Source organism: Malurus melanocephalus, unplaced genomic scaffold (assembly GCF_030028575.1).
Source record: "Malurus melanocephalus ecotype Western Australia unplaced genomic scaffold, MMel_1.1 scaffold_30, whole genome shotgun sequence".
Taxonomy (NCBI): Eukaryota; Metazoa; Chordata; class Aves; order Passeriformes; family Maluridae; genus Malurus; species Malurus melanocephalus.
Genome location: NW_026623262.1, coordinates 2,066,754 through 2,078,905, shown reverse-complemented (window position 1 = coordinate 2,078,905; position 12,152 = coordinate 2,066,754). Strand labels below are relative to the sequence as shown.

General features: G+C 38.5%; 1 protein-coding gene across 1 annotated transcript in view; it reads left to right on the top strand.

Moving 5' to 3' along the window:
• Window positions 1-11,197, top strand: part of PDE11A (phosphodiesterase 11A) — a 107,795-nt gene extending 96,598 nt beyond the window's left edge. The window contains exon 20 of the mRNA XM_057363719.1: window positions 10,132-11,197. Within this exon, the coding sequence (XP_057219702.1) occupies window positions 10,132-10,293 (162 nt within the window). The 3' untranslated portion in view covers window positions 10,294-11,197. The remainder of the gene's footprint in view (window positions 1-10,131) is intronic.
• Window positions 11,198-12,152: the final 955 nt, after the last annotated feature.

Sequence of the window (12,152 nt, the reverse complement as noted above, 5' to 3'; positions counted from 1 at the left end):
TTTCCCATATCCAGGTATCTAAACCCAAAACCTTTGTGCTTGSTCTGTAAACCTGACTGCTCTTGGCACAAGGTAAGCCATGGCTCTGCTCCCTTGCTCTCTCCCCTATCTGCTGCATAATGTAGGAATCAAGTCACCTCCAATTTCATAATAACGTAGTAATCAAATCCATTTCCTTCACCCTGTGGATCAAAGGCCTGTGAAAAAAAAGCATTTCAATTTTTGTTCATTGCATTTTATTACACTTAGGACAYTATAATTTTATTAATTTACTTTTTTTGTTACTGTAGTCATCACAGATCAGAATATTTTTATGTAACAGTGGAGCCTTTGCWTGAGTAGCAGAACAGCCATCCATTTACAATGAATCTCAAATTTTAGAGGCTTTAGTTACCCTTTACTGCATCATCATTCAAAAATGACAGTAAGAAAAAGCATGTATCAGTAGAGATGAGACACAAGCTTATTAGAATAATAATTTCTAAAGAAAAATGCACTTTTTTGAAACTGTACAGCATTTCAAACCTACTAATGTAGCCTCTGTATAAAATAATCCCTTATTTTGTTAGAATGTCCTATAATGAGGAAGTACATGCAGCTAAAGCAGAAAATCTGAAGCATCCCACTGAAAATAAAACACTGTGGCTATGCTGACAGCTGTGTTCACAACACAGAGRAAGTATTCTGTACCTATTTGAACATAAATGTTTGTGTAACAGGAAATGGAATTTTGATCATTAAGACAAATTACCTCTCTGACCTTCCAGTAGAGAGAGTTTCAACATAACAGATTTCTCTTGTGTACTCTGATGTTTGTRTCTACCTAAGACAGGATCAGTCACGGAATTTTCCCAACCCAGATTAGATTTCTCTGTGGGGAGCACACAGAGTGGGACAGTGAGGATCTTATTCTTTTAAATCATTATATTTCTCACAAACAACATCAAAGCTTCAGCGATTCACATCAAACAAAAGATGCTAAGAGAAACCCAGCTCTGTTCAGGGTATTGTTAGGCAGAGACAGTAACGCCATGAATAGCAGGGCCAAAGGCCATGCACTCTGCTTCTGGGCAGATAAATACATAGTCAGGTAGTCAGTGACAATGACAGCAGCTATTTAAATTTAAGGGAGATGTCTTTGTGGAAGATAAAGAAGCTCATGGCTTTTATAGCTTATTCGTTCCTGAGATTGGCCTGCTCACCTCTACCTTGGTGCTCCCTTGAACTGCTCTATTTTAGTGCTATTTTTAGAGCTATTCAAGATTTTCTTGGGTATTGGGTATTCAAACATACAATAGTATCTACAGAATTGAATTTGCATTACTCTACCCAGGATTCTAGGGGGAACCTGGGAGAGGGAGAGTGGAAACATTCAGCCTAGCAAGTACTTTAAGTGTTTTGAATGGAATGTGGAGGGACAGATTCCTTCTTTATCACATTGTTTGAAGTACTTAGAGAGAAATGTAATCACTCTGTCTCCAGCTCCAAGAACTCTGATATGCCTACCTTTCCACAGAAGATAATGTCTGCCCTTGTAATTAAATCTATTTRTTGCCTATGATGATGTAGCTGCAAAAGCACCTATTCTGCTTGTAAAATTAGATTAAATGCACAATATGTCATAAATGGTACAGCCTCTACAAAGCACAGAAAAATACACAGCAATCTTCAATAGTCATGGTTATCTCTGTGCTTTAACTCCTCTGCTTCAAAAACTGACTTTGAGTTGGAGGTACATTCACATACAGTGRTTTTTCTTTTTTCCAAAGGTATATACTTGACTTAAAATTATAAAACAGGAGATTAGTCTCTCCTTTGCAGAGAACATTCAAAAGTTATACTTCAACAATCATGCTTATACAGCTATATGCTGGTGCCGCCCTTCCTCAGTTACCACTTCTATCCCTTTCCCTCTGTCCTTCAATTACAATTTTGCATGACAAAATATTGTATAAGAAATTCAGRGCCTGGACCTCTAAGAAGCCCTGCTTGTTCAGAATGGACTGTATGGCATGGCTCAGTTCTTACCCAGGCAAGAGTCACTGGATGCAGCCAAAATTATGACTTCTTCCTTCAGATATTTCTGTTCTGTCTATATAGTTACTGAAAAGCTTTTAAAATCATTTAACCAAGGAGACTTTATTTATATGAACATTTTGGAAACAGTTTTCCACCATTCACCCATACCTGGGATTGTTGATACAAAAGTCAGGGCACTGCTATTATATTTTAAGTTTGCAACTACTCAGGGGGCAGGGAACTCACTTGCTATCACCATAAGACTATATAGACAGTCCATGGAACATGTTCATACTTTGCTAAGTACTTTAACAAAAATCAAAACAAAACAACAATAACAAAAAAAATCAGCACCAAGCTATTTGGAAAAATCTGTTCAATGAAAGCAATTTGATCAGCTGTGTGTGGTTCTCATTGAGGCCAGCYTTTCCTTTGTAGCATGTTGAAGGAAGAGGAGGATAACTTTCAATAAACCCTAAAGAATATCATAAAGATGCACATTTTGGCAGGGTTTATTTCTGACATTTGATTTAGACACAGAGAGTGAGAGATAATGCATTTATGCTTCCTGAGAGCACCCGGATGACAAGGATTTGTAAGGCACATCAGCCAAGGATGCAGTATGTGATACCAGGGACTGAGGCAGATCAAACAGATGTTGGCAGATCAAATTAGTCTCCCTTTCTGCTGAAATCCAGTGGGTAATATTATCCAAGGAAGAGCAGGTGCAAMATACTCTGCTGTGTTTGTAAGAAATTTGCTTCAGAGGAAACTTAATCAGGCCAAATGCCAGTGCTGGGGGGAAGTTGGTAGCTAAGAATTATCCTAGAAATAAGGGTTTGGCCCAAAGAAAAGAGATTTTTGGCACAGTTGAAGGATCTCTCTGTAGCATTGAAGTAGGAACTTAAGTAGGTTCAGCACTTTTCCTTGCTTTTTTTTTCTTGTCTACTAATGATGAATTTAAATTAGGCCACCCAGAATKAATTCTCTGGAACTTTCAGAGAACTCAGATACTATCCCAGTATTAAAACTTCCAGTAATGGAATAAGCATTAGTAAACTATTTTTCTTACCTATTGCCCTTAATCTGAGAGGTCTTTTTCTGCTATTTTCTTACTAATAAAAAAGGTTAAGAAGAGCTATACAAAAAGAAAAACCAGGAAAAGAAGAATTATTTAATTTGCTATTTCCATCTAAATCCATCACTCTTTCAGAGTATAATATGGTAAAGCACAGTTTTGGTGGTTTCAGAGCAAAGATTTTTTTGTCTGTGACTATCATAAATATCTTTTTACAACAGACACARAGATCCTGATCCTCCTTTTCTGCTTCCTTTGAAATTTTGCCTTTGAAAATTAGGAGAATATTATTTTTGCTATGATTTTCATAACTTGGTGAGATTTTTGATGCAATACTGTGTTACTATGAACAATTTTTAAGAATTTACAAGTTTCTCCAAAATTTTTAGAAGAGGCAGCAGAAAGGAGTATTTTTTCCATTCAGACARGAGTGCTTCAGATTACTTCTCAGAGTCATCTTAGCCAAAACAGTGAAAGGGCAGTTCATCAACAAAGGTGTTTGGGAGCAGACAGAAAAATAGTTCCCTCTGATTTCAGTGAAGCTAAGCTTCACTAAAGGCCTTCACCCTAATCTGTGAGAAAAATTGAGTAATTCATAACATTACCATTTCTGTTGCTGTTTTACTTAGAATTATCTGCCCAATGTGTTGTGAAGGACATGGCTATCATGTATGGAAACATATATAAAGATCTGAGGAAGTAGATTGAAAAGTYGGCAGATAAGGTAGAAGAGACGGCCAATAGAGGGAACTCAAATTGTACAGGTAATCTGAAAGAAGATGAATGGATAATTTAACAGCCATTCAGTTTTCAAGGAAGACAAAGMACAAACTACATTGCATCAGAAAAGGACTAGAAATGATGATGGATGAAACACTTCAAGTAAGTGTTTAACACAACAGAATCACAGTTGCCTGCAGAATTCCCAGCTGAGGGTAAATTCAAAGAACTAAATCGGCGTATGAGACTGATATGATTTGAAGAATTTTTCAAAATCCATTTAATAGCAAGGCAGAAGACGTTGATCAGCTGCTTGGTTGAAATGTTGAAAGGAAAAGAGTGAGAAACATGGTCTCTCTTGCATGCTCTARATGTAGAATCAAAACCATAAACAGCAGCGTTAAATAAGAAGTTGTTTATGAAATAATAACTCTTCTGAGCAAACCCTTGACTTCATGAAATTGTTATGAACAACAGATGAATCSTTTGCAACTGTAGCAATACATCAGCTGAGCTACATCAGTTGGTCCCAGTCCTTCAGAATCACTCTCCCTTTGGCAGCATAATGTGCTTGATACTGGTCAGAGCACATTTGGCTGCCAGGAGCTCTGTATATACTTTCATCCATGAAGTATGCAGTACATTTCACCAATAGTGAATCTTACTTTATAATCATCCCTCTGTAGTATGTTTACTTCCAAAGGAGTACGGTGTTATTCTTGCTAGTGTATCAGCACTAGAAAGAAGCTTAACACTAATTCATAGTGGAAGAGCTGAACACTTGTGCGTGTATTAGATCCCTTTCCAGTCACAACTGGCTTCCATCCACCAACAATTTTTAGAGAGAAGCTAAAAGAAACTCCTGTTTTCTATCAGAGAAATTAGTAGTATATTCATTTCACCTAATTACATTTTTAGGTCAGAAAAAAAYTCCCTGGCAGAAACGGAAAAGTAAAGCACTAATGCATTATGTACTTGATGACCTGGACCCTTCCGCAGTAAGCCCTAGAAGGACTAAACAAAGTCCCCTTCAACCACAAGGAAATTGCAATATTTTTTTTTTCCATTAACTCAAACTCCCTCACAAATCCTGTATTTTTTTGCAGAACATAATGATTGAATACAGTTCTGGATCAGTAGGGCAAATAATTAATTCATATACACAAAGTCAAAGGTTCATAATAGTTAATCCCTGCATCTTCTCTGTATGACTTTATCTTTTGTATTCTACTATGGAAGATAGAATTCTAGCAATCTTTTTARGTTTAGTATATGGGCATAAATACAGAAATACTTTTGGGTTTTCAAAGTAACTTCCATTAAGTATTTGTATTATGAAGATAAAATCTGTGGATGACTGCAGCACAGGTTCCCTTTCATTTGAACTAATCTGAAGTTCAAGGACTTTCAGATAGATGGCTCACCTTTTGCCTATGTATTCTCATGTGAAAGCCACTTCAGCAAAACTCAGGAGTCCAATTCAGCTTTGCTGTAACTGGTCATGACTCTCTTGACTTCAACAATGCTTCATATGCTTACACTGAGTCTGAATTTATCCCTGTGGCTTCTCGGTCACTGGTCCTCCCTTCCAACTAAGAAAATGCCTACATAATAAAAGTGATTCATTAGAAACCACTGGGTTCCAAAGTAGAGTGAACATTGAGACCTATAACTTTTTTATATGTGCTCAGTCATAAAAATGAATTTATATGGTCTTATTCCATAAACTCACTTTACAAATATTAGCCTCGCAACCATACTTTCATGAGCTGTAATCTTGTCAAAGCTTGTAAGTTAAGCAAGGTCAGAATTGGTCAATATTTGGATGAGGATCTCTGGCAGGGAGGGGAAAAAAAGAAAAGTATATATACTGAAAGTCCTGCAGTGTTTCTAAATTAGGACATATTGTGCTCCTCTTTAAAGAGATTTGGTACTAATCTTAGAATACACCAAAATTTTTTCTTTGTTTTAGCAACAGTTGAGCCTCTGACCTCATCTGTGCTGCATCTTGGCAGTTTCAGCTCATGTCCTTCCCCAGAGATAAAGGTGATATAGCAGATGAAGCCTTCTCCCCCCCCCCCCCCCCCCCCCCACCCCACTTCAACCCAGGAGGTTGGTACCCAGAGGCACAAGTGCCTCCACTGCTACCCATCAGCCTTTCCCTGAAGGGGTTTGTTTCTACTGCAACTGTTTCTGCATTCTCTATGCTTTATCTACCAAAATATATATCTCTATACAAAAGGAAAGAAAAAACCCCMAAAACAAACCAGTCTGCTCTCCTTACCTTCCCTCATAAATAGCTTCCTMTGAGTATCTTATGCTCTTCCCCATTTTGAGCTGTTTCCTTCAAGCAGCCCTGCCCTTCTCTCAGGTGCACACAGTAAGTGCTGAAGTGCCTTTAACCTTTTCTTGTGCTGTAGAAGCTTATATGTAAGCAGAGCTACACCTTGGGAAAGAATGCTGTGGGCAGAGTAATACATAGTCTCAAAAGACATCTAAATAGTTGAAGGTGCTAAGAAAAAGTCACTGCTATACAKTAACAAAAGACAAACAGCTTAGTCACACGTCTAAGGCAATACAGGGATGTAGAAGGGAACTGCAAACCTCTCTGGCTTTTCCTAAAGCTGGAGCAGGCAGTGCCTCCGCCACACTTTATCACTTTGTGACTAAGAACAGCTTTTACAGTAAAGGGGATAAAATGGGAAACATCACCAATCCTGTACCTATTGCTGTGTAGCAATGCAGCTGCATTGCAGTAGAAAGACTGCAAGTGGGCAGTGAGGTCCCAGGCCTCAGGAGACAGGAACTGCCCCAGGCAGGGGKTCCCTCTACGCCCAAGCCCAGCTGCCTGCCAGCTCCCAGCCTGCCTGCTGCACCAAGGAGGGATGAGGAAAAGGGCATTTCTGGAGCTACTCATTTTATGTGGTGGTATTCCATGTCAGACAGCTGGTGAAGACAAGTCCTTTTTCTAGGAAGGCAATAAATAAGGCATTAAGAACCTAGATACCAAATTAGACAGATCACTAGCAAAGCTGTTTGTAAGGGACATGCATCAAAAATAGTGGCATGGAAGAGCAGTACATCAAGGGCTTTGCGTGCAATAAAATGGAAAGCAAAAACTGCAGTCAGGAGGTGGAAAACCCTGACAAGGCAACAGCCAAATAAACTTAAATAGCTTTGGGAATAAATTTGTGGTTTAATCCGGATCAGGAACAGGTGCTATGGATGTAATTCAGTAAATGGTMCAGACCCTGCCAGAAGGGAGAGAAATGTGTTGCTTTTCAGATAATTTCCCAGAAGCTTCATAAAAGCAAATTGATTACTGGAGTTTAATAATTAAAAGAGGGGCAGATATATAGTAATCAAATGAGTTTTTAATTACATCTCAAGAAGAAATAAAATCCAATTTGTGCACTTTGTATCAGAGAAGCTGCACTGAAATGCTTTGGTAGCTGGAAAAAATAAAAGCTAATTTCTATAGGAATTATGTAGTCAGTTTAATTAAAAGACTAGATCAGAATGAAAAAGTCCCAAAGTGAAAGAATGCTAAATATACAAGTARTGGTTCAAACATCAAATCAATGTCTGAATAAAGACATTTTGTAGACCAAGTACAAAATCTGCACTGTCAAGTATCACTAATCTAAATTAATGTGTAACAAAATAAAGTTTCTTTAAATTACACTATATATTTTGTACATACTCCATACTCCACTGACTTAATTGCTGGTGCTATGGTAAAAATATCAAAGACATGGTTTATTCTTTCTTAAATACTCSTTATAATTTATTTCATCAAAGTTAATGTTAGTAGTTAACTATTCTTGTTATTTACCTGGTACCCTCTGTCACACCTGGGTTATTAGACTCTAATGTCTGCTTAGATCTGTATTTCGAAGACATACAGGTGTATTTACTAACAGATTTAAAAGACATTTACAGCTCATCAGATAACAGTGGAACTGTGGGGGTGCCTCCTGAACCTATTCCCAGCCTACTCGGGCTCCTGGTCTCTGCTGTAGTCAATGCAAAGCTAATTGATGCAAGGGCCTCGAGCACTCACAGCCCTCCTGGCTGTGACAGTATGTGACAGGGCTGTCTCCATAAGCCATGGCATATGCTGAGGCCTGGAGGGACAGGCACAGCAGGAGGTCATGCCCAGTCCTCTGCAATTGCTCCCTGGCGCTAGGCTGGAAAGCATCACGGTCTTGTGGTCAGTCTTGGCAAAAAAAGCAAGGTCACAGAAAGGACACAGACATAGCCAAGAGCTGCACAGCCACACTGAGACAGAGTCCACAGTCCCAGTGAGCTCCATTGCCTGTWGCTGGAATTGGTTCCATAGCATTTATGACAGGAACAGCCTATTTTGCATTTAGTGCTCACAGATCCTGGTGCTGAGAGGATGTGAGTGCAGAATATCTTTGTCCTTAGAGAGATTTGAAACACACTGATTTTTGAACAGTGATTTAACCACTAGGGTGTTTGTGATATAGATTATATACATATAGATTTTATAGAGATTTTTTTAAAGTCTAAAGTGTATATTGGAAAAACGTTGAACAAAAACTTTTTGAAGATACTGGCTGTGCACACAAAGGATCTGATAAGTTGCTGCCAAAGGCTGTGTCTCATGTGCTGCCTCTGGACACAGAGCTGGCAGTGGTAATACAGGTGCTACTGGTATTGGCAGTGAGCTTTTCAGATATTTTCAGTATTACTGCCCCTCTGTTTTAGACTCKGCCAAATCTGGTTTAAAGAACACAAATGGTCTGAACTAAAGACATAAAAAGGGAGAGTTCTGAGGCMTTGTGATAGTAATATTAAAAATCCTTATCCATTCTATAAAATGAATGATCATGAGGACCAAGCAGTGCTCTATGGGGCAGAGACTGCAGTGAATCCTGCTTCTTACCGAAGGCCCAAAACTCAAAAATTATCTGCCCACTCTGTGCCATATTCTAAGGAAATAATTTCAAGTGGGTTTGCTTCAAGTTCTAGCATCTTCCTCATGGTGTGATTTTTCATAAGTGCTGAGCATTCATATTTCCTACTGAAGTAAACTGAAATTGCAAGTTTTCAGCACATCTTAAAATCAGGCCATTAACCCTTAATTATCATATAATAGCTCAATTAAAAATCTACCAAGAATTACTTCAAGCCAAGCTCCTATGGCTTGCAAACTAGCTATAAAAAAATCTAGTTCTTGGCTCTGGGGACCATTTAAAGCAGTTGCTGTTAACCCTGCTATTTAAAGCAAAAACTGATCACTGCAACTGTGCCTACCTTCCCCTTCCTTTCTTATAATTTTCTGCACTTTTAGAAGAACAACTTTTGCTGTCTTCTTTGTCTTTTTTGTTTTTTAATCTGGCACCGACCCTTTCTTTCCATAGACAAATACATAGTTTCCATGTTATCAAAGAAGGCATGCTGCCTAGCTCTCAGCAAAAGCCACTGCTTGCTAATCAGAAAAGCTGMAAAAGAATACTCCTCTGTCCTGAAAGGACACAGTACATAACCACTTGGGAGGTAACTGGTTAACCCTTCCCTGACATCCAGTGCTGCTGTTAATGTGGTCTTCTCTCTCTTTAATGTACATACAAAACCAAATTAAGCACTTGGGATCTTTTTACATAAGCAGTTGATATTAAAGGGGAAGGTAAAATAAACTTGTAGCAATGATATGCAGGAATTGCATAACCTGGGGATGGATCCAAAGCCAGATGAAACCAGATAAAAGATTCTTACTGGCCTCTGTGAGCTTCGGTCTGGGTATGTAAAGAAGAGGTGATTTCAGAGCAATCTCAAAGAAAATTCGTTTTTATTTCTTTATTTTGAGCGCACACAAATTAGTTTTTCTGCCAGCTTGGAAAAGCACAGTACTGTTGTGGTCTAGTCATATACAGGAAAAAAATAATCTAGCACTAGAGAGATTATTTCAGCTTTGTCCAACTTGCCATCCAGCCACTGGACTTCTGCTTGTACATGCCATAGCTGGTAGCCTCAGGCACTTGGGGATCCCTCAAAAGGACTATCTTTAAGCATTACAAGAAAGCCAAAGCAGTTGAGTGGTAACTCGGCTATCTTATGTGGGGTTTTTTACATTTTTGGTGACTTAAAGCCTCACGTAAAATGAGTGAGATCTCAATAGGAACAATAAGCTTTACTTTCACAGGTATTTGCAGCTGGGAGTGAGGAGAGTAGGGGCATAGTGCAGATTATACTTTTTTTCCTCTGTTATGCCATGGACTGTCCATCAAAGGAGTGGATACACTGTCTGTAATTTTTCTCTCATCCTCTTTTTAATCTTCTTTCAGTGTCTAGTGAAGCTGAATGTGAAACTGAAGCCTATGCTGGACTCCGTGGCAGTAAATAGAGGTAAATGGGAGGAGCTGCACCAAAAAAGACTTCCTTCTCAGGCAGCATCCTTGTCCTCCTTTTCTTCTAGCTTCACCATGTCTCTCAAAGACATAAATTAASCCTGCAAACATCAGTGTCGCTTTACAGTAAGAGCTGTCTGAAGAGTTTTCATAAGCTTAGACCCACCATTTTTTAAGAAATGCTTCACAGATATACGTAATTGATTGGATATTATCTTGATGGCAGCATAATTTGCTTTTCCTGGAAGGCTTAGTGGGACTGAATGGAAGGCCTGCAGTGGGATTGCACTGATATCTGGAGCAACACAGAAGACTGAAAAGAAGAAGTGTTCATTCAGCTCCCCTACATTTCAACTGCTGCTGTAAAAATCTGTAAAGCTGACAACAGACTGAAATATAAGAACGCTTAATAAAATCAATAATACMGAGCAGGACTGGGATGCAAGCTGGCCAATTCATATGCACGGAGCTGCAGAAAACAGAATAGTGTGTAATTACATTGTTGTTTTGCATCTCTTCAGTACATGTTATGAATCAATTATGCCTGCTTTTGTGATGTTCCTCTCTTACTCTCCCTCCTCTTTTATGCCTGAATGTTCTGAAAAGCCTGCTTTGTATTCTGAAGAAGTATTTTTTTACAACAAAGCTTCTTAGTGATTGATCAGGGCCTTTAGAATTGCCTACCTTTGCTACATTTAAAAACAAACTTTATTATCTTTAAAAACACCAAGCTGTCCCTTCTTCCCTGAGAAATTCATATTAACAGTGCAGCAAATTTCTCAGCAAGAGGAAGTTTGCATAAAGGCAAAATATTGCATGGTAATTTTAGAGTGGGGTTTTGGTTTTTTTCCTTTTAAAAAATGCTCTTGTAACACATTCCTTTTTTTTTAGATTATAGTGTCACCTAAGGAAAAGATTAAAGGGTTTTTATGAAAACGGAATACAAATAAAAAAGGAAATCTGTTGCTTTGTGCTTCAGGTTTATGTTACATTGAAAAGCAGACCATGGATAAACCTTTCTAGTATAATTTCCAGTGGAAATTAGTATTTTAAAATGGTAGAGAAGAAGCACTATACTGACTACCTCTTACTCWCTTGCAGTTCTTTCAGTACAATTTCAGATGCTATTATTACAGGTAGCACAGCACTAGTCAAAGCTCACATGTCAACATCTGTGACAAAGATGTCCCTAAAAATCTAATCAAATATAATAGGTCATAAAACCAATATGTCTCTGTGTGATGACCTGAAACTTGGTCTCCTTTCCTTAGTGCCAAGATCACTAATGTAGCAAACCTGTGATCTGTGATTTCAGGGTGCTTTCTSTGCTGCATGACTGAACACAAGAGGAGTCATGTTGCAGTGCTTACGAGTGCCCATTCGCAGGGGGAAGAAAAAAGCCTTTGTACTCCATGAAAAATGAGATTCTAAATATAGTGTTGTCTGGCAGCAGAAATTAAAGCTGAATTCAGCTTAGTTTTACACCTGTGCCAAACTCCATTTACTTCAGTGCAATTACCTTGAACTGGCACTGACTTAATGGAAATCAGAACCTGGCCCAGCTGACCAGATGGTAAAAGAGCTTTTCTCCTTTCTAAGGAAACTGAGTTGTKAGACCCTTAGAAAAGCTGACTACATCTGTCTGACAATCAAACAGAAACAACAAATCTGCTGATCACTTCTTTAAAAGAGACATAATAAAACAAAAACTCTCTGTGTTTTTAATGGTGTGCAGGACAATAGCTGGAAAATCGGTAGCAYTGCAAGCCAGTCTGTTAGTGCACAACTGAACCACATCACTCTCYAGCAGAAGGAAGCAGGGAAGGAGCAGAAATGCAGACTGCACTGCAGTGAGTACATGCACCAAATGGAAATGTTTCTGCTCTTCTTTTACCATTTCTTTCTTCTCTGAATAAAGCCAGATGCAGTTTAGTAAGCAGCAAGACATACAAACCTAC